Here is a 21,240-nt window from a genome sequence, read left to right as displayed (position 1 = left end):
GAGTGTGTTGTAATCTGTGGAATATATTTGTTTAAGTGGCAATGTATTTTTTTTCTTAGTAGGTATATAAAATAATAATGCATCTTTCAGTCATTGTCATCTTACTCATTAAACTAAAGTGGTTTTGCAACATGACAAAAGCTGTGCTACATTATGGTCTGTTAACTTGTCAGGAGATTCCTCCTTATGAAACCAAGGGAGTGATGAGAGCCAGCTTTTCATCCAGAGAAGCAGATAATCATACAGCCTTCATCAGAATAAAGACTAATGCTTCAGACAGCACAGAGTTTATCATTCTTCCTGTTGAGGTAGAAGTTACAACAGGTTAGTAGAAAATTGAAGGAGCTGCAAATGTATGTTTGTTTGGTTTTCAATACATCTTACTCTGGGCAAAGTAATATCTAATGGTTTACTTTTCTCTTTTCCAAGCCCCTGGAATTTATTCCTCAACCGAAATGTTAGATTTTGGTACACTACGAACACAAGGTAAAGAAAAGAGACAGTATTTTTCTAAGTCTTAAAAAAAAAAAAAAAAACAACCTCTGTTCAGTGCTGAATGGCTGGCTGTACTTTAACTCCTTGGTAACTCAGCTTTGAAAGTTACCTTTCAGTAGGTTACATGATCTCATAGAAACCTACTGTTGGGAACTCAGAGCCCTCATGGGTTCATACCCCATTCCTCTGAGGGACACCATTGCTTACCAGGTGGGAAAGCAAGGTCATGAGATAAGTGAAGTCTTCTAAACAGAAGACTGAGGCAGAAGGTATAGTTTCTGAGTTTTTTAATCTAGTTTGTCACATATTCAGTTATGCTGAATCTTTTTTTTAATAGTAAAATAAAGGAAATAAAAAGCTTTATTTCTGGATTCTTTCTTAGTAATGGATTATTCCATTATATTATTAATTTTATTAATATTTTATTAATATTATTAATTATTCAGTTATATTACAATAACGTTAGATTTTGCCCCAGATGGTCAAAGAAAGTATTCGAATTCTAAAACTGAGATCACTCAAATTAAAGGATTTATTAGGGAAAAAATAGAAATACTTACAATTTGGGATTTCTGTGGGCCATGTGTAATTAGAATTTGGTTGTTTAGGATTGAAGACCCCTTTTTGAAAATTAGATTCGGTTTTAATGTGATAATTTCACATTGCACATTATTAATTTGCTTCCTTATGCTTTGCTGGAAAACGAAAGATTAGTAATGTCTAATTCCACTAAAAAATTATGTTTTGTTTTGTTTTTCTGGTTATTTAGGAGGGGGCAGTTCTTGTAATACACAGTATCCTTATGAGTAAGGTGACTGCTATCTATGAGTTAGGTAGAATCACATTCTTTTTATTAATGTGATTGTAGTTCTTTTTCATGTTCTAGAATAGATTCAGTCTGGTATCTAATAAGGTAAAAATTATAACTTGCTGTAAAGCACACCTGTTAAAGAAATATTTCTTTTCTTCAATTTTAACAGATCTACCAAAAGTTTTAAACCTTCATTTATTAAATTCAGGAACAAAAGATGTACCAATAACAGTAAGTTTTTACCTCTTTTCTCCTAATTTATATATTCTTTGTTTTTGAACTTATGACAAAGTTAAAAATAATTAAACCTCTAAAGGATTCTGTTTTATGGTGGCCTACTGACACTTGGGTTCAAAGTGTGATGTGAGAAACCTATTCTGCCTCTAACCACTAGATTTTAAAGATGAGAAGGAAAGTACGTGATCTTCCCCAAGCTAAGTCTGAACCAAAGTCCCTGAGGTTCTTCTTTAGGCAGAGTCATATAAGAGACGTGTGGATTCTGATAAATCCTAGGATGTGTGCCATGTGCAAAGAAAAACGGGTTATAAGGATTCCATCAGGTTTAGTTGTTAGACATAAGGTATGGGTAAGTAAAAAGAGAGGGGGGAAAAAAGGGTTCAGATGAGTTGGGAAGAGAAATAATAATAAAGCACAGAGACATGGTAGGTAATGTGAGAATGCTATTAATATTTGTCCAAGGTACCCTTCTAACCGGCAGCTACTACAGCATAGTAGATAGCAGACTACAAACCAGGGTCCTCTCTTCCCCTCACACATGCACATAGAACGAGTGACTTTTAGGCCTTACAGTAGAGTTGGGGAGCCATTACACAATTTTAGGGGAAAAAACAACCTTACCTCCTGGTGAAGTCCCCAAGATACATATGTAGGGAATAATGGAAAAAGAAAGCAGTACATTTTTATTATAGCCTGTGCTAATGTCAGAAGCCTAAATTCAGAGAATTCTGATAAAATGAGATACATCAAACGGGCATGAAACTTAAGGGACCTTTGTCCATCCATGGCCAAACCCAGAATGTATAGCCAGCTGGTAGAGTAGACCAAAGAGAGGAGAGCTTACAAACCCTAAGTGAGGGAGTGAGAGACGGTCATCTCAGGCAACCATATTTTTTTTTTAAGATTTTGTTTATTTATTTGACGGAGACACAGCGAGAGAGGGAACACAAGCAGGGGGAGTGGGAGAGGGAGAAGCAGGCTTCCCGCGGAGCAGGGAGCCCAATGCGGGGCTCGATCCCAGGACCCTGGGATCATGACCTGAGCCGAAGGCAGATGCTTAACGACTGAGCCACCCAGGCACCCCTGGGCAACCATGATTTAATGCACAGTAACTATGCTCACTGATCATAGTCCAGGCAGTGTCCTGCTGTCTGACCTAGTATTTCTTCCTGCTAAGTAGAAGAACTAGGGGAATGGGGTCTGGTAGAGAGCTTCCCCCACTCTACAGTGGGCTGAAACTGCCCTACTTGGGAGTTCCTGCCTGTCCACTGTTGGCAGGCTGAGAGAGACCTGTGATGCAATTGCTTGGGTCTGATGTTATTCACACCTGTCCTCCTCGGGGGTCCTCAAGAGACTCTACCACAGATGACAAGGAACAGCTTTTTTTGACCATTGAAACAAAACACAAAAGCATGAGCAACAGCATTATATCTCATTTTTGTTATTTTTCTTCTTAAATAGCAGCTTTAGTGCATATATTTTTATATGCTTGCTTTTAAAAATATATTCTTTTTTTTTGATTCAGTGACTTTCTTGATTTTTGATTCAGTTTTTGAAAAGATTGTCATCAAAGTCTCTATGGAATGAAACTATCAGCACATTCTCCAGTAATGACCTTTTACATAAGAAAATATTACAGTGAATGTTTCTGTTGTATGATTTCTTTGTAATTCCTATTTAAAGCAAGAATTAATTACATTTTCCTGAATACATAGTGCTGATTGTTATATATTGAGGGGTTAGGGACTGGTTTTGTCTCTTTTCACTATATTGACATTTGCACAAGTCTATGGAAAAATGAGCAAAATAAGAACAGTGTAATGTTTATAAAAATGTGAGCTGTATGTATGTTAATATGAACACCCTTCTGGACAAGGACTGTTCTGTAATAATACACTTTTTTCTTTGTTCTACATTAAAATATCTGTTGTCCTATAAAGGTGGTAGATAGCTGTGTTGTTGTCGTTGTTGTTTTCCAGTAGAATGAGTTGGGAAGTATTCTCTCCTCTTCTATTTTTGGGAAGAGTTTGTGAAGGACTGGTGTTAAATTCCTCTTAAATGTTTGGTAGAATTCACCAATGAAGTCCTCTGGGTCTGGGCTTCTCTTTGTGGGAAGTTTTAAAATTCAGTCTCTTTAGGCCTATTCAGATTTTCTGTTTCTTCTTGCCTCACTTTCAGTGGCTTATGTCTTCCTAGAGATTTTGTCATTGTGTCTCAAGTTTCTAATTGGTTGGTGTACCAGTGTTCATAGTATTCCCTTATGATTCTTTTGTCCCTGTGAAGTAGGTAGTAACATCCCATTTTTCATTCTTGATTTTATTTATTTTTTTTTTTAAAGATTTTATTTATTTGACAGAGAGAGACACAGCGATAGAAGAAACACAAGCAGGGGGAGTGGGAGAGGGAGAAGCAGGCTTCCCGCCAAGCAGGGAGCCTGATGCAGGACTCAATCCCAGGACCCCGGGATCATGACCTGAGCCGAAGGCAGATGCTTAACGACTGAGCCACCCAGGCGCCCCTCATTCTTGATTTTAGTAATTTAGTCTTCTCAATAGTATTTAAAAAGTGGTTTTGGTCAGTCTAGGTAAAGGTTTGTCACTTTTGTTGATCCTTTGAAAGAGGGCACCTGGGTGGCTCAGTCAGTTAAGCGTCTGCCTTCGACGCAGGTCATGATCCTGGGATCCTGGGATCAAGTCCTACATTGGGCTCCCTCCTTGGCAGGGAGTCTGCTGTGCATGCTCACACTCTGTCTCTCAAATAAATAAAATCTTTAAAAGAACTAATTTTTGGTTTTGTTAATTTTCTCTATTTTTCTTTGCCATTAAAACATCCTTTATCTGATGAATAAAGATGGTAGAGAGTAGGAGATACCCTTTGTTCCCTTGCCATCATCATCCCCACATTTGCAAACGAAAAATTAGAAAATCTGTTAGATTTCCCTCCCCAACCATAAACACACACACACACATTTTAGGTTTTACCAGTCAGTGAAATGCAAAGGCCTCGGTATCACTGCTCTGTGTCAACATTTTAAAATCTTTCTTTACCCAGAATTGTGATTCTTTTTGTTCAAAATTCTCTGAGTTAGTTTATCCGAGTTTCTTCAGTAATAGAGTATAATTCCTTCTGCTGGATTTGTTTAGATTGCTTTGGCTACAACCTACTTATCTTCTTTGAACTTTTTGATACTGATTTCTCCTTTAGCCCAGTTGGCTACGTAGAGCACACTTACTGTATCCATGGTAGTATATGCACCTCTGCTCCCAGCCCTTTTTCTCTCTGCTAAGCTCAAGTGCTTTCTCCACTGGGAAAGCATCTCCTAGCACAGCTTCCTGGCAGCACATTTAGAGATCCCTCTTTTGCTGCAGAAGGCAGCTCTTCACCTGTAGGGCAGACATTGGCTGTCATTGATGGATCACCTGGCTATTGCCTCGGTTCAAGATGTCAGATCATTTTTATTTTTGTGTGTTCTCCATGCTGTTTGTCCATGACTGGTTTCTTCTCTGTGGGACACCACTGCACAGAGCAGGGTCGTTATGAGAACTTTCATGTTGGGCAGACTTCACGCCTGCAGTCACTTCTCCAAATGTGATGGGAAAATGCCTTTACTTAGGCCAAGCAATCTTGTGTAACTTTTTTACATACAATGAACAGGCCAAAACAGACGTCTTTTTGGGGATGCCTGGGTGGCTCAGTCAGTTAAGCATCTGTCTTCAGCTCAGGTCATGATCCTGGGATCCTGAGATCAAGTCCTGCATCAGGCTTCCTGCTCAGCAGGGAGTCTGCTTCTCCCTCTGCCCACCACTCCCCCTGTTTGTGTTCTCTCTCTCTCTGACAAATAAATAAATAAAATCTTTTTTTTAAATGTCTTTTTCAATAAACATTTTCTTTAAAAATGAAATTATCAATTAATTGTAAGAATATGAATGGAAAAATACCATAGTATTCAATTCAGTTATAACAGAGAAGGAAAGAGGCTAATGTTCCTCCTTTCTCTTAGGGAGTTTTAGGATACATTATAAGTCAACATTTTTGTTCTTACTATGGCTCAGGCACTATGCTAGGTCCTTTACATGGATTACCTTATTTAATACAACAGTCCTATAACATACACAGGTTCTAGTTTTCCAAAGAAGGAAAATGAATCAGAGCTTTTTTTTTTAAAGCAACTTTTTCAACCATAAAAACTCAAAAGTTACTTGAAAGTATGTTAGTATATAATGACACCCATCAAGTCTTTACAAATATATCGTTTTAATTTCATATTTGGTATTTCTACTAAAAATCTATTGATCTATAATATCTGTCTGTATATCTGCATCTGTAGCTCCCTGTGTAGTATTTTTTCTAATATCCAGAGCCTAAACTCTGCCAGTGTTTTGGTAGTTTTGTCTTACTTCCTCATTCATTCTTCCTTATTCACCCAGTAAATATTTAATGAGCGTCAACTATATGCCAGCTTCTGTGCTAGGTACGGAGAACACAGCAGTAAATCAGACAACCAAGGTTTCCACCCCTATTGAGCTCACTTTTTATCTGGGAGACTGATGACAAGTATACAACATAATTGTAAATCGGACCAAGTTCTAACAAAAAAAGAAACAGAATGGCATATAAGTGGGGGGAGGGAGGTGGTTTAGATAGGGTTGTCTCTGAGGAGCTGACATTTGAGGTAAAAACTGAAGAGTAAGAAGTTGGCACCTGTAAGAGAAGCTGGCAGACAAACGTTCCCATCAAAGCGAACAGCAAGTGCAAAAGCCTGAGGCAGGAACAGCTTTGGATGTCATGGGAAACAGGGAAGGGTTGAATGTAAAAGGTGAGGGCTGGAGAGTTAATCGTGGCTTTCTGGGCTTTGATTATTTTAAGTGCAACAGCAAATTACAGAATTTTAAGCAAGGGAGTGACATCTGATTTATGTGTTGTAAAGGTGGAGAATGCACTGCAAAGAGTTAGTAATCTGTTGCACTGGTCCACTTGAGATGATGTTAGCTTAGACTTCTTACTTATCAGCCAGGGGACAAGCCCATCTACCATGCAAACTGAGTTTTCAGAGAGCTTCCTAAGGTTTTTTCCTCTATTTTTCTGCATAATATGCCAGACATAGAGACTGACACATTTTTAAGTGTCCTTACCTCTGGATGAACTCTGTCCATTTCACAAATATATAACATCTTAGGATGAGCTAGGCATTACCAGAAGCTGGAGGGTTTTTTAATTCCCCTTCAAGGAACTCAGAGTCTCTTCATCTTTCTAGATATGGGACTCCTGAAGCAAATGTCTCAAAATAAAAATTTCTTACCTACAAGTGGTCAAGATGCCCAGGTTCAAGCCTACCTGACATTGTCTATAATGCAACTCTGAGAATATGATTTTCCTCAACACTTAAAAAACATTAGTGTGGTATAAATGATGGAATGAATTTGCTTGAGATATCTTAAGAGGAACATTTGCATAAAGTTTCCTTACTGATAATGAATAAGAAACACAGATATATTTGTCAGTTTTACCACTGTCAGCTTGATATGAGCTTTAGTGAACTTGTGTACCTGTTGTTAAAAATACAGTTGTTACATTCTGGAAGGTTATTTTCCTTACTTGCTCAAATGTTTTTGTAAGTAGTTTTAGAGTGTCCTGGGCCTTTGAATCTCACTTGAGAGTTACTGAGCTTTAGTTGGGTATGAATATCGTGAGAAAAGGATAGAATTATATTTAGAACATATGCAAGCTGCCTTTCCTGGGAATTTTGCCATATTTTTTCCACTTCTCAATTATCTTTAGTAAGCAACAGTTAGTGACTGATACTAAAACAGATTGTTAGTTGGTTTTACCAGTCAGTGAAATGCAAAGGGTTATCTCTGAGGAGCTGACATCCTTCAGGGTAAATACTAGTAGTGCAGTTGCTGGGTCTCATAGGGTAGCTCTATTTTTAACTTTTTGAGGAACCTCCATACTGTTTTCCAGAGTGACTGCACCAGTTGGCATTCCCACCAACAACTTGCAGTGACTATATTTTAATAAATACCATTGCTTAGCTATTTCTGGTAAGGTTTTGTGCAGGCTGATAACACTCAAAAAGTGTTTTGGTTGTTACTACTGAACTGCCACCTTAAGCGTGTTTGAAAACGGTCAAGGTTTCATTGCAGCTCTGTCACGTTCAGTAGAGCATGTGGAAGTCCTGCAAACTACAGAGCTTTATCTGATCATCCCTCTAACAAATCTTGACCTCAGGATAAAGGTGCCTCATTTGAAAAAAAAAAACAAAAAACAAAATTAATAGAATCACAAAACTTTGTAGATAGATGGAATCTGAGAAAATACCTAATCCAATCCTAGTGTTTTACAAGCAGGAAAAATAAGGCCCCGAGTAGATGGGCAGCTTACTCAAACTGACACTTCTAGTGAAATAGTTAATATCTTTTGTTGCATAAGCCAGTCATTATGGGACTGTCACATATACTCTGTACTGCTTTCCTTTCTTTTGGAAGAAGTATTAGTGTAGTAGTATAGTATATGAAACCTTTCCATTTCGTAGTTTATCTCACAGGTCAAACTGTTTTGTTTTATTCTTAAAAATAACACACCCATGCTCACACAACCTTCAAGGAAGGAAGAGATTCTCATTTTAAATGATTGCTACTAACAGCAAGCTTATTGATGATCAATATATCAATATGAACAAATCCACTTGAAGCCCCAATTAGAGATTCAAAAACAAATGAGAAATTCAGAAGAAAGATAAAATACTGAGAAAGCCTGAGGCCAAGAGCTCAGGCTATTAAGATTTCCAGCTCAGAGGTGCTCGCTTCGGCAGCACATATACTAAGATTTCCAGCTCAGAGAACTGCAGAACCACCCTTAGGGCCATCATTTCAGGCCCAATAAAGACGAACCAGCAGTGAGAAGGGAGATGCCCTGCCATCTGGTGTAAAAGCAGTATTTGTGATCATTATGTGTATAACCAGCTTTGTTCCCTATGATCTCGGACACAAGGCAAAAGGAGAAGTTTTTTGGGTTTTTTTGTTTTTTGTTTTTTAATTTTTTTAATTAACATATAATGTATTATTTGTTTCAGGGGTACAGGTCTGTGATTCATCAGTCTTACACAATTCGCAGTGCTCACCATAGTACTTACCCTCCCCAATGTCCATCACCCAGCCACCCCATCCCTCTCACCCCCCTCCACTCGAGCAACCCTCAGTTTGTTTCCTGAGATTAAGAGTCTCTTATGGTTTGTCTCCCTCTCTGGTTTCATCTTGTTTCATTTTTTCCTCCCTTCCCCTATGATCCTCTGTCTTGTTCCTCAAATTCCTCGTATCAGTGAGACCATATGATACTTGTCTTTCTCTGATTGACTTATTTCTTTTAGCATAATACCCTCTAGTTCCATCCACGTCGTTGCAAATGGCAAGATTTCATTTTTTTGATAGCTGAGTAATATTCCATTGTATATATATATACCATATCTTCTTTATCCATTCATCTGTTGATGGACATCTGGGTTCTTTCCATAGTTTGGCTATTATGGACATTGCTGCTATAAACATTGGGGTGCACATACCCCTTCGGATCACTACATTTGTATCTTTGGGGCAAATACCCAGTAGTGCAATTGCTGGGTCTTAGGGTAGCTCTATTTTCAACTTTTTGAGGAACCTTCATACTGTTTTCCAGAGTGGCTGCACCAGTTTGCATTCCCACCAACACTGTAGGAGGGTTCCCCAAAAGGAGCAGTTTTTCTTCATACTCTTCTCAGGCGCTTCTTGTGCCTTCATGCAACTGCCCTTCATTCAGTTTTGTCAGATTCCACTTTTATGGATCAACTGAAAGGGTGGGTAGGGAGCCAGGGGGAAGAACTTGGTGACGTGCAAGGATCTGACCGAGCCCGTGTTAGCAGGTGCACCTGGTGAGTGTCACAGAAGAGAACTGTGTTCTTTCTATGGGAAGCATCAGGCTTTGACAACACGTTTATAAAGCCCCTGAAAATTCAGCCAAAACCAAAATTCAGACCCAAGTAAGATTCTAATTGAATTCTAAAGGAAGATTATTGATCAAGATTTGTGTACAATACCATGACTTCATTGACACATGTTTAGGCAATAGGATGCCAAGTAAAGGGCCCAGGGCCTGGACCAAGTCAGGACACCTGGTTTCCAGCCCCACCTCTTGATGCCTAGCTATTGAAACATCACTCCATATTGCAAGGTTCTCTTCATCTATAAAACAGGGAAGCAGGTTGGGATCTTTAAGATTCCTTCCAATGAAAAATGCTTTGTGTCAGTAAGGATAATAAAAAAGTAACTGGGGCACCTGGGTTGTTCAGTCAGTTAAGTGTCTGCCTTCAGCTCAGATCATGATCCCGGGGTCCTGGGATCCAGCCCCACATCGGGCTCTCTGCTCAGCGGGGAATCTGCTTCTCCCTCTGCCCATTCCCCTGCTTGTGCTCGCTCTCTTGCTCTCTCTCTCTCAAATAAATAAATAAAATCTTTAAAAAAAAAAAGTAACTGCATCTTAAAATGTAAAATGCATTTATTTTTCTAGCTTGCTCCAAAAGTGCAAGCTTTTACTGTGTTTGTTATTATAGGTTTAGTTGTTGGCTAGGAAGATCTTATTTTTTAAATTTAAACTGTTCTGACCTCTCCAAGCTACACAGCTCTTCAGTCTGCCCCACTGCTCAGGCCGGCAGCTGGGAGCGCAGCCCTGCCCGGTGACAGCGGCCTGCCTCACTTGCACAGCTGCACCTAGAGACATAGAGAAAGTACCACCAAAAGTGGGATCTGCAAAACTACTTTCACAGAGGGGTACCGGCTCCCAAATTCATATTCATTCTTCATATAGTCAGGATATTACATTTGGTATTGTGGAGTTTTGAAGAGGGACCCTATCATAAATCTTCACGTCTCCTCTCTTATATTAATTGGGCACTTGTTTAGAAAATAAATGCCTTTCTTTTCTGTTTTATGTATTCATACCTAGTGTACTAGTTTGTCTCTAGATTTTTACACTCACTGACCTATCATATACTTTTCCTCTGGCCATCATTTTATTTCATGAAGATAGTCTAGTGAAATTCATGTGAACTTGTGTCATTTTGGCCTACTCTATTTAAAGGGAACATGTAAAGTTAAACTTTTCCAATTTTGATTCTGCTTCACTTTTCAGTACACTCTCCAGTATAATGTAACTGGGGAACCATTGGACTAAAATAACGTTATATATATTTCTGTTTGCAGAGTGTTCGACCTACACCACAAAATGATGCTGTAACGGTACACTTTAAACCAATTACATTGAAAGCTTCAGAAAGTAAATATACCAAAGTTGCAACTATTAGTTTTGATGGTAAGTATTCATCTTTCTCTAATGAAGTGATCTTGTTTTGATAAACCAGAAGGCATGTATATTGACATCTTAATGTAGAAACATTGACCATTTTATAGTCAGATTATATATTACTGCTGAGGTTTGTTTATCTTATAAACCATCACAAACTCTTATTTGATTGCTTCATGAAAGAAAATGCAAGTTCATAAACTGAAATTCATATTAGCAAATACATTAGGATTGGAATTAAATTTTTGTAATCTGGGTTTTCACATATATACCTAGTAAGCTTTGCCTTAATTATGAAGTCATTATTTTTTGTAATTGAGTGATAATGTATTTGAATTTCAGAAGCATGTTTGAATTTGAGAATAGAAATATTCTCCGTAACAGTTTCATATATTGACTTTTTAAACAAGGCAGACAGTTCTGCCTAACCTAAAATAATAGCCTTTATGATAGCAATGTCAAATTAGAGAACTATTATTTCAGATATGTATATTATATATTTTGACATTTGAAATGTTAACCCAGACTTTAACATATTTTAAAAGCATGTTTTTATTCAGCTTTGTCCACTTTACTAGAACATTTATTTAGTTTGCTGTCACAAAATTTTTTTAAATAATGATTTAATGGCTGCTTAACTGTACTTAATGAGAACTGACACTCAAATGGGACTTTTCTCGTAAGGGCTCTTGCAAGTAAGGAGCCCTGAAGCTTACACTTCGGCTTTATGATGAAGCCACCTCTGCTCATAGCCCAGATTTCACAGCTACACTCCTCATCAGAAGAGAGCATTTGATCACTGTGCCCTACTGAGTGCAGCAGAATACTGGAAGACTCCGCAGTGTTTGTGAGAGCATCTGTGCTTACTCCTTGTACATGAAGAGCTCTGGGAAGGATCTGGAGCAGTGCACAGGCTGGGTGCCAAGCTTTAGTGTTCATCCTATGAGCTCAGAGAAAACTCCCGAAGAAATCAAGATTAAATATGTGACATACTTTCATAACGCAGCTATCAGAAAAGAGTATTGTAGAAGGTTTTGATGCCCCAGTTACTTCCAAATCTGTGATAAACTGTCTTCTCTGTTGCTGGGATACCACAGTCATGTCTACCAGTATCCGCATCAACAAGTGCATTCTCTTCTCTCACCGAGGAGAGCAGCCAGTAATAATCCCTGACCTTGAGAACTTTTCGGATCCATCCTTCTGATAAATTCAAGCAGTGGGGGAGTGTGCCCCAGGAGCAGGTGTGCTATATAGTTATCCCAAGCTCTTCTTCTCCAGCTCCTGAACCGACAACGCAGTGAATGTTTCCCTTTGTGTGATAAATGAATGTCAGTAATGTTGGTTCTTCTGAGATCACAGACTCTAAAAAAAGTATTTCTTAAATTATGTAACATTAATAAAAGGAAAAGCATCTTTTAAAGTAAATGCTACATTTCTTAAAAGTGGTTTTTATTATCATGGGAAAATCCTTCCACCTTTCACCTCCCACCTCCCCTTCTACCACCCCAGTGCATAGTAGGAATATTGTACAGCCTCCTAAAATAATAAGCCCAGTAATGGCTACACAGCAAGCAGAAAGAAATGAAGGTTAATGGGAGTTTTAAAAATCTGAGGGCGCCTGGGTGGCTCAGTTGGTTAAGTGACTGCCTTCAGCTCAAGTCATGATCCCAGAGTCCTGGGATCGAGTCCCACATTGGGCTCCCAGCTCAGCGGGGAGCCTGCTTCTTCCTCTGACCCTCTCCCCTCTCATGCTGTTTCTCGGTCACTCGCTCTCTAATAAATAAATAAATAAAATCTTTAAAAAAATAATAAAAATCTGAAATCACTGTACATAGCTATATACTAGATGTCATACCATTTTTTTATTTGTCTTTTTTTGTGCTAAAGTTGGATAACACACATTTGCAGAACTCACATAAGTTCTTCTCCTAACTAGAAGTGTACCTTAAACGGGATAAACAGCTTCTTTATTTACTTTGAAAGGAACATCTAATGGGTACCCAGAATGGATCCAACTGAATCTATTTCTGTAATTCCAGATGGAATTATTCATAACTGCTACAAAATTGAAAGATTTTACTTCATCTCTGAGGACAATATGATGGCAGGGAGAGTCTTATACTAGGAGTTAGGGTTGGCAAATACAGGAAGTCAGAGCTCACAGCACCTGACACTTCTCGTACCATGCTACTTGACTGATACTTATAACAAGACTCTGGCATACAAGGAATGTTATTCCTTAATACAGCTGTAAACCAGTGGTTCTCAATGGGAGCCAGTTTTGCCTCCCAGGCCAGGGAACATTTGGCAGTGGCCACAGACATTGTTGGTTGTCTCATCTGGGGGGCTGCTACTGCTGTCTAGCACGCAGAGGCCTGGGATGCTGCTGAGCATCCTCCAGTGCACAGGACAGACAGCCCCTGCACCCCAGAAAGAACTGACCTGGCCTAAAATGTTAATAGTGCCCAGGGTGAGAAGTCCTGGTGTAAGGAAAGCCACAGCTTAGGGCTCTAGGGAAGTAGCTCAAATACAGTGTTTTTCCTCCTAGATTGTGTTCACTTGCTAATTCCTTATCTGTTTAATCCTATTACAGGAAAATTAAAATAGTTTTCCCTTTTTTGGATTAAAATGTGATATTTAATGTAAAATGTTGTAAAAGTCTCCTGTTTGCCAATCTGAAAGCTCAGCTATGCTTTTAAAAGATTGTGTCAGTCTACATCAAGTCACTCTCCTCCTCTGTAGAAACTCTAGTAGCAAAAGGTGCAGAGATAATTTTTTATGTTTCCTTTTAGCATCAAAGGCAAAAAAACCATCTCAGTTTTCTGGGAAAATAACTGTTAAAGCAAAGGAAAAGAGTTACTCTAAACTCGAAATACCATATCAAGCAGAAGTTTTAGATGGGTGAGTTTCTCTTTAAAATAAGCTTTATAACTTTTCACTAATCAGTAAATTCTGTTTTCCTACTAATTGACCTTAGCAAAAGTAGTAACCAAATTTACATAAGCTCTATGGAACTTTTGTTGAAAAGATCAACTTCCACTTTATTGTTTTTACTTTTTTAGAAGAAAAAGATAAATGGGATGATATGATTTGGGCTTAAGTGAAGTCTTAGTGATTCAGTAATATAATAGAAAAAGGAATCTATGATTTTTAAATAACATTTACATCATTGGAGCTATTTCCTTTCTGTAATTGGTTTTGTAACATACAAGTGGTTGTGGCTTGTTATTAAAGTATATTGTCACTTGAAACAAAATCATTTATCTTCCTTTATAAACTTGTAAACAGTGTTCTAGAATTACAACTTTTTATAAATGGGTAACAATATATGTAGTTCATTTTGGATTATACTTGAAACAATAATAGTTTAATATCCAACTTGGTAGGAACTCATTTAACAAAGCTGGTTGCAATTAAATGATAAACATGATTTTTTTTAAGTAGCTTAAAACTTTCTGTTAATACATTCTTGATTTTAATTGTTTGATTGCATATAATTCAATAGAGAATAGTTCTTTATATTACATGTCGATATTTTGCAATCTAAGTTTTGTTTTAAATCATGTGCTCATGCTCTAAAATATTCATAGTTCTAATTCTCAAGTAACAGTCCTTAATGTTAAATGTAAAATTATTACAACAGAAGAACTTGGATTTTAAATTAATGCATAGAGATAAAAATGATTTATTTTATGTTTTTTTCAAATAGTTATTTGGGATTTGATCATGCTGCCACATTATTTCACATCCGAGACAGTCCTGCTGACCCTGTGGAAAGGCCAATTTACCTGACTAACACTTTCAGCTTTGCAATCCTCATTCATGATGTGTTGCTACCAGAAGAAGCCAAAACAATGTTTAAAGTATGTCTGGGAACCTTCATTTTTCATTTTACTGATCTACCAACTAGATGATGCTGACCCATTGTTTTTTTTCTCTCCCCTCATTTCCTAGGTTCACAACTTCAGCAAACCAGTCTTAATTCTTCCAAATGAATCAGGATACATTTTTACACTGTTTTTTATGCCCTCCACATCATCCATGCACATAGATAACAATATTTTACTTATTACCAATGCTTCTAAATTTCATTTACCTGTGCGGGTATATACAGGCTTTTTAGATGTAAGTATGTTGTACCTTTAAAATTTAAGTTCCCAGCCCTCTTTTGTGTGTTCAGGTATTATTAGGCAATCATTTTGTACATGCTTCTGTACATGAGCTCTATAAGTTGCTCTAATCCCTCCTCTCAGTACTTTCAAGATAACTGGTTTTCATCCTTCCCAGTAGCCATCTCTTGTCGTGACACAGATGAATCCTTTTGTTACAGTTGGCACTTAGGTCTTTTCCATGTTGTGCTTTCTCTTGGTTTTACTTTTAAACTGTTACAATCATGGGGAAACTGAAAACAAACACTAAGTGGAGGAAAATAATAAGCAGGAAAAAATAATACAAGGAGGGCAAAGAAGAAACTAAGGAGGTGGTGACCCAAACCAGGAAATACAGCGTAAAGAAAAGAACCAAATAATAAAGAAGAGAGTCAGGTGGTAAAAACACACAGTTGGAATAGCAGGAAAGAATAAAGGTCTTTCTAATATAGAAAATAAGCCAGGAGGAAAAAAAAAAAAATCCAAACTAAGCTATCCTTAGGATAATCAGTGAAAGAATTTTAGATAAAAAATAAAACTGATGAGAGATATGAAAGATAAAAAGAAAATTAGAACATATGGAGATGTAGTTCCCCAAAAAGCCAACATCAATAAGAATTTCAGAGCTGGAGGGACTTTTCAATATTATCCCACTCCTTCTTCATTTGTTTTGCTTGAGTGATTATGTATTTTTGGCTGCTCTCATGAATACATAATGTTTACTGAGACCAAGGATTTTTTGCCTAATCCTCTGGGGTTTTACTTACCCTTCCCTAGTACTTTAGCTTCCTGCTTCTTTTATGTGCCTTCAGAGGAGAAATAGTTATTCCATAGAGACTATGAATGTCTTCATTTCTGATTACTGAAAATACTTCATGTACAGAATTCTTAATTATATTTTATATATGTGTATATTGACATAAAATATAGAAACCTTAGTATGTCCATACAGCTAATTTCTCTTGATACCCTGCTTTTATATAAGTGTGATTTAATGTTTAATCTAGTTCTTTTATATCTTTTCAGTACTTTGTATTACCCCCCAAAATAGAGGAACGTTTCATAGATTTTGGCATATTGAGTGCTACAGAAGCAAGCAATATTTTATTTGCAATTATAAACAGCAATCCAATTGAGGTAAAAAAAAAAAATCTGTTTTTATTCTAAATCACGTTTAAGTGTTTTATGCTAGTGCTACAATAATCCCTTTCATACCTTTTTCTTTTTTTTAAGTTGGCTATAAAAAGTTGGCACATAATAGGAGACGGTTTATCAATAGAACTCGTAGCTACTGAAAGAGGCAACAGAACTACAATAATTGCAAGCCTTCCAGAATTAGAAAAATCCTCTTTATCAGACCAGTCATCAGTAAGTAAACTTTCTTATTGTTTCCTTAAACTTAGTTGTATGTCTAAACCCCAAATAAAAGTCTATTCCTACGACACATACTTGAACTAATATTTTTATGAGATTCATAATAGCATCAGTTATTTAATATTAAAAGGTTCTTGTGGGCAATCTACTTCAACTCCCTCCTTTTATGATGAGGGCACTTGAAACCCAAAGGAGTTAAGTTCTACCCTGTCATAAAAGGTTCTGTAACAAAGAAAATTTAAATAATCTTTTTGTAACACAAGTGTCATTACAAGAGAAATTCCCACTGGTGCTAAACTAACCCTATGTTCATTGAATTTACTTGGCAAAAGAGATAGCCCTGCCCATTGGTAGGAAGTTTTCAATTATACAGAATATTTCTGGCCAGGTTTCTGTGAGACAAACCTTGTTTGATCCCTTTGTAGATATGCCCATGTACTTTTACTCTGTCTTATAAATACGTACATTTGGTCATAAAAGAGCATGAAATAAGAGAAAACAGATATATCAGTCAAAGCCCTTACCACTACTGGAAGTGGAACTTGGAATTTATACCAATTCAGAACAGAACTAGTAGAATTACCTTGTGTGAGAAGGGGCATAACATATCTCATCTGTAAGTTAAGGATAGAACTTCTTGTGGCAGTCTTACAAAAGAAGGAGAAAATGTCCTTATGCACAGAGATGGTTGACAGATACGCTTCCATGGACTGCCATAAGCTATAAAAATTTATTTAAATAGTTTGTGCCAGAAGAACCCTCCAGAATAATTTTGGAGGGCATTTTGGCAATATGTATCACTCCTGGGAATTCTTCCCATGGAAGTAATTTAAAGAGCTAAAAGCTCACTGGTAGAAAACTGTGCTGCCCAAGACAGTAGGAACTAATTAACATGTGGCTACTGAGCCCTTGAAATGTGGCTAGTCTCAGTTAAGATGTCTTGTGTCAAATACACACCAGATTTGAAGACTTAGTTTGGGACTGTAAGCTGTTAATAATAATATTAAAATATTGATAATGTTTTAATATTGATGACCTGTTGAAATGTTACTAATTTGGATATATTAGGATAAATAAAAAGTATTAAAAATTTTTAAAAAGAGCTAAGAGCTGTGAAAATGAAGATGTTTATAATAGTGTTATTAATAATTTCAAATACCTGGAAACAGTCAAATACAAAAAGTAAATCATGATTTTATGATTGAATATGAAGCAAATAAAAAATAAATATGATTGTGTATAGAAACTTGGAAGATTTATGAAAAAGTAGAAAACAGTACTAAATAAGGTATATTCTAACTGCAGCTATGTAGCATTCAAGCTACATAATCAGATATTTGTGAACGGTGGTAATTTATGGCTGTTTATTTTAATAATTTATAATGTTTTAAATTTGATTAAATAAAGCCTCCTTTTAAAACAAGTATATATCCTTGAGAAGTAGTATTTGTCATTCCAGCTGAGGTTTTATTTTTAATAAAAATAGAATGCTGAAAAAGGGTAATAATTAAGCCTGCCATTAATGTATTCCTTTCAACAGTAAAGTTAGAGTAAAATCGTATGTATATCTACTCCCAGCTGTTTGAATTTTATTGTTTCCTAGTAAGACATTATAAATCTAATAATTCTAGAAATCTGGATCATTTCCTAGCAATAAATAGCACATGTTAACATATTACTATTTAAATTTCAGAGGTCCATTTAATAACATAAAGTCTGTTTGACAATTTAGGGTTCTAGAATTAGCTTTTATATAAAACTATAAATTTAAAAACAAGGGACAGAAAGAAGAGATCATTGTTACGAACTCTTAAAATAGGAAGTTGTAGTGAGGTACCAACTTCAAAATAGCAACTCCACAAAATGAATTTTTTTAAGCTTAAAACTCTTAAACTTTGAACTGTTTTCCCAAAACCCAAAGCTATGAACTACATTATTGTCCTGTTCCTTATGAAACACACATTGCCAGCAATTCTGTGTTCTTGAGACCAGTGTTCTGATTTGGGCAGTCTACACAGTAGAGTAGAAAGTCTTAGGATTGCACAAAACCAACACAGAAAATGCTTTTTAAAAGGAGAAAGTATGTTTGGTGTATCAACATTTATATTTTAAGGTAACTACAAATTCTAAATAAAATATAACTAATTATTAAAGTACACCTTCACAAAATGAATTACTTTTTGGGGGGAATTTCACAACTGAAAAGTGCTGACAGAAGAGTGGACAACCACTGTCACACACCACACACAAAAATCACTCAAAATGGATGAAAGACTTAAATTTAAGACCTGAACCCATAAAATCCCCTAGAAATAGGGGTAAGTCCCTTGACATCAGTCTTGGTGATGATTTTTTTGGGTCTGACTCCCTTTGCTCCAGCCCTCACCCTCTCTGTCGGTGCAGGTACATGCATGATGTGTGAGGACCATACCCCTTTCCACCTTGGCAGATGGGACTCTGTTCCTGAGCCGGTTTTCTTGGTGGTCCATGGAATAAGTGTAGAATAAGCATCTAAGAATGGGCATTATTTTAAGATATTTGTACAAGATGGTATGGTAATTCAGTGTCATACAGTATATATTAGAATTTGGAGGTCAGGTCATCACAAATAGTGTTCTTTACCATTTTAGTAGGAAACTGCAACTAGCAAGGCTAATGAATGATGTCATTTCTACCACATACAGGTAATATTAGCTTCAGGCTATTTTGCAGTGTTCAGAGTCAAACTTACTGCAAAAAAACTGGAAGGGATTCATGATGGAGCCATACAGATCACCACAGACTATGAGGTAAAGACTATGAGGATTCATGTCAATGAGGTTTTTCTGATAATTCAGTCTCTTTTTTGTTGTTTTTATAGAAACAACTAAGTTTACTGATAAAGTTATAGTTGTCTTATACCTTAAAAACTGAACTTTTGAGAATAGTTTACAAAATCTTGGTGTTCATTAGCTCCTAGTTTTCTCATAAAATCCAAAACCTCTTAACTAAAAACAACTTCAGAAAAATGGCTTTGACAGCAATCAGACAACAAAAAGAAATAAAAGGCATCTGAATCAGCAAAGAAGAAGTCAAACTCTCACTCTTTGCAGATGATATGATACTTTATGTGGAAAACCCAAAAGACTCTACCCCAAAACTGCTAGAACTCATATAGGAATTCAGTAAAGTGGCAGGATATAAAATCAATGCACAGAAATCAGTGGCATTCCTATACACCACCAACAAGACAGAAGAAAGAGAAATTAAGGAGTCAATCCCATTTACAATTGCACCCAAAACCATAAGATACCTAGGAATAAATCTAACCAAAGAGACAAAAAATCTGTACTCAGAAAACTATAAGATACTCATGAAAGAAATTGAGGAAGACACAAAGAAATGGAAAAACGTTCCATGCTCATGGATTGGAAGAACAAATATTGTGAAGATGTCAATGCTGCCTAGAGCAATCTACACATTTAATGCAACCCCTATCAAAATACCATCCACTTTTTTCAAAGAAATGGAACAAATAATCTTAAAATTTGTATGGAACCAGAAAAGACCCCGAATGGCCAGAGGAATGTTGAAAAAGAAAAGCAAATGGCATCACAATTCCGGACTTCAAGCTCTATTACAAAGCTGTAGTCATCAAGACAGGATGGTACTGGCACAAAAACAGACACATAGATCAATGGAACAGAATAGAGAGCCCAGAAATGGACCTTCAACTCTATGGTCAACTCATCTTCGACAAAGCAGGAAAGAATGTCCAATGGAAAAAAGACAGTCTCTTCAACAAATGGTGTTCGGAAAATTGGACAGCCACATGCAGAAGAATGAAACTGGACCATTTCCTTACACCACACACAAAAACAGACTCAGAATTGGTTGAAAGACCTAAATGTGAGACAGGAATCCATCAAAATCCTAGAGGAGAACACAGGCAGCAACCTCTTTGACGGCAGGCGCAGCAACTTCTTCCTAGAAACATCGCCAAAGGCAAGGGAAACAAGGGCAAAAAGGAACTATTGGGACTTCATCAAGATAAAAAGCTTTTGCACAGCAAAGGAAACAGTCAACAAAACCAAAAGACAACTGACAGAATGGGAGAAGATATTTGCAAATGACATATCAGATAAAGGGCTAGTATCCAAAATCTATAAAGAACTTATCAAACTCAACACCCAAAGAACAGATAATCCAATCAAGAAATGGGCAGAAGACATGAACAGACATCTTTCCAAAGAAGACATCTAAATGGCCAACAGACACATGAAAAAGTGCTCAACATCGTGCGGCATCAGAGAAATCCAAATCAAAACCTCAATGAGATACCACCTCACACCAGTCAGAATGGCTAAAATTAACAAGTCAGGAAACGACAGATGTTGGCAAGGATGTGGAGAAAGGGAACCCCCTCCTACACTGTTGTTGGGAATGCAAGCTGGTGCAGCCACTCTGGAGAACAGTATGGAGGTTCCTCAAAAAGTTTAAAATAGAGCCACCGTACGACCCAGCAATTGCACTACTGGGTATTTACCCCAAAGATACAAATGTAGTGATCCGAAGGGGTACGTGCACCCCAATGTTTATAGCAGTAATGTCCACAATAGCCAAACTGTGGAAAGAGCCCAGATGTCCATCAACAGATGAATGGATAAAGAAGATGTGTGTGTGTGTATATATATAGTGGAATATTATGCAGCCATCAAAAAATGAAATCTTGCCATTTCCAACGACGTGGATGGAACTAGAGGGTATTATGCTAAGTGAAATAAGTCAATCAGAGAAAGACGTATCATATGATCTCACTGATACGAGAAATTCTTAATCTCAGGAAACAAACTGAGGGTTGCTGGA

At 37.0% G+C, this 21,240-nt stretch overlaps 1 protein-coding gene across 5 annotated transcripts in view; it reads left to right on the top strand.

The window, feature by feature from the left end:
* The window catches only part of TMEM131 (transmembrane protein 131), a 241,020-nt gene that overhangs the window by 165,884 nt on the left and 53,896 nt on the right, over positions 1-21,240 (top strand). For all 5 annotated transcript variants that reach the window (XM_064572578.1, XM_064572577.1, XM_064572580.1 and 2 more), the window contains 10 exons: positions 174-324; positions 430-486; positions 1,476-1,537; positions 10,774-10,882; positions 13,666-13,774; positions 14,583-14,736; positions 14,828-14,998; positions 16,048-16,158; positions 16,255-16,389; positions 19,080-19,184. In XM_064572578.1, coding sequence (XP_064428648.1) covers positions 174-324; positions 430-486; positions 1,476-1,537; positions 10,774-10,882; positions 13,666-13,774; positions 14,583-14,736; positions 14,828-14,998; positions 16,048-16,158; positions 16,255-16,389; positions 19,080-19,184 — 1,164 coding nt within the window. The remainder of the gene's footprint in view (positions 1-173; positions 325-429; positions 487-1,475; positions 1,538-10,773; positions 10,883-13,665; positions 13,775-14,582; positions 14,737-14,827; positions 14,999-16,047; positions 16,159-16,254; positions 16,390-19,079; positions 19,185-21,240) is intronic.

Source organism: Mirounga angustirostris, unplaced genomic scaffold (genome assembly GCF_029215605.1).
Source record: "Mirounga angustirostris isolate CCGP_5_RB_7025 unplaced genomic scaffold, mMirAng1.0.hap1 SCAF_10, whole genome shotgun sequence".
Lineage (NCBI taxonomy): Eukaryota > Metazoa > Chordata > Mammalia > Carnivora > Phocidae > Mirounga > Mirounga angustirostris.
The sequence above is the reverse complement of the archived record's forward strand: the minus strand, read 5'-3'. Positions and strand labels throughout refer to the sequence as shown.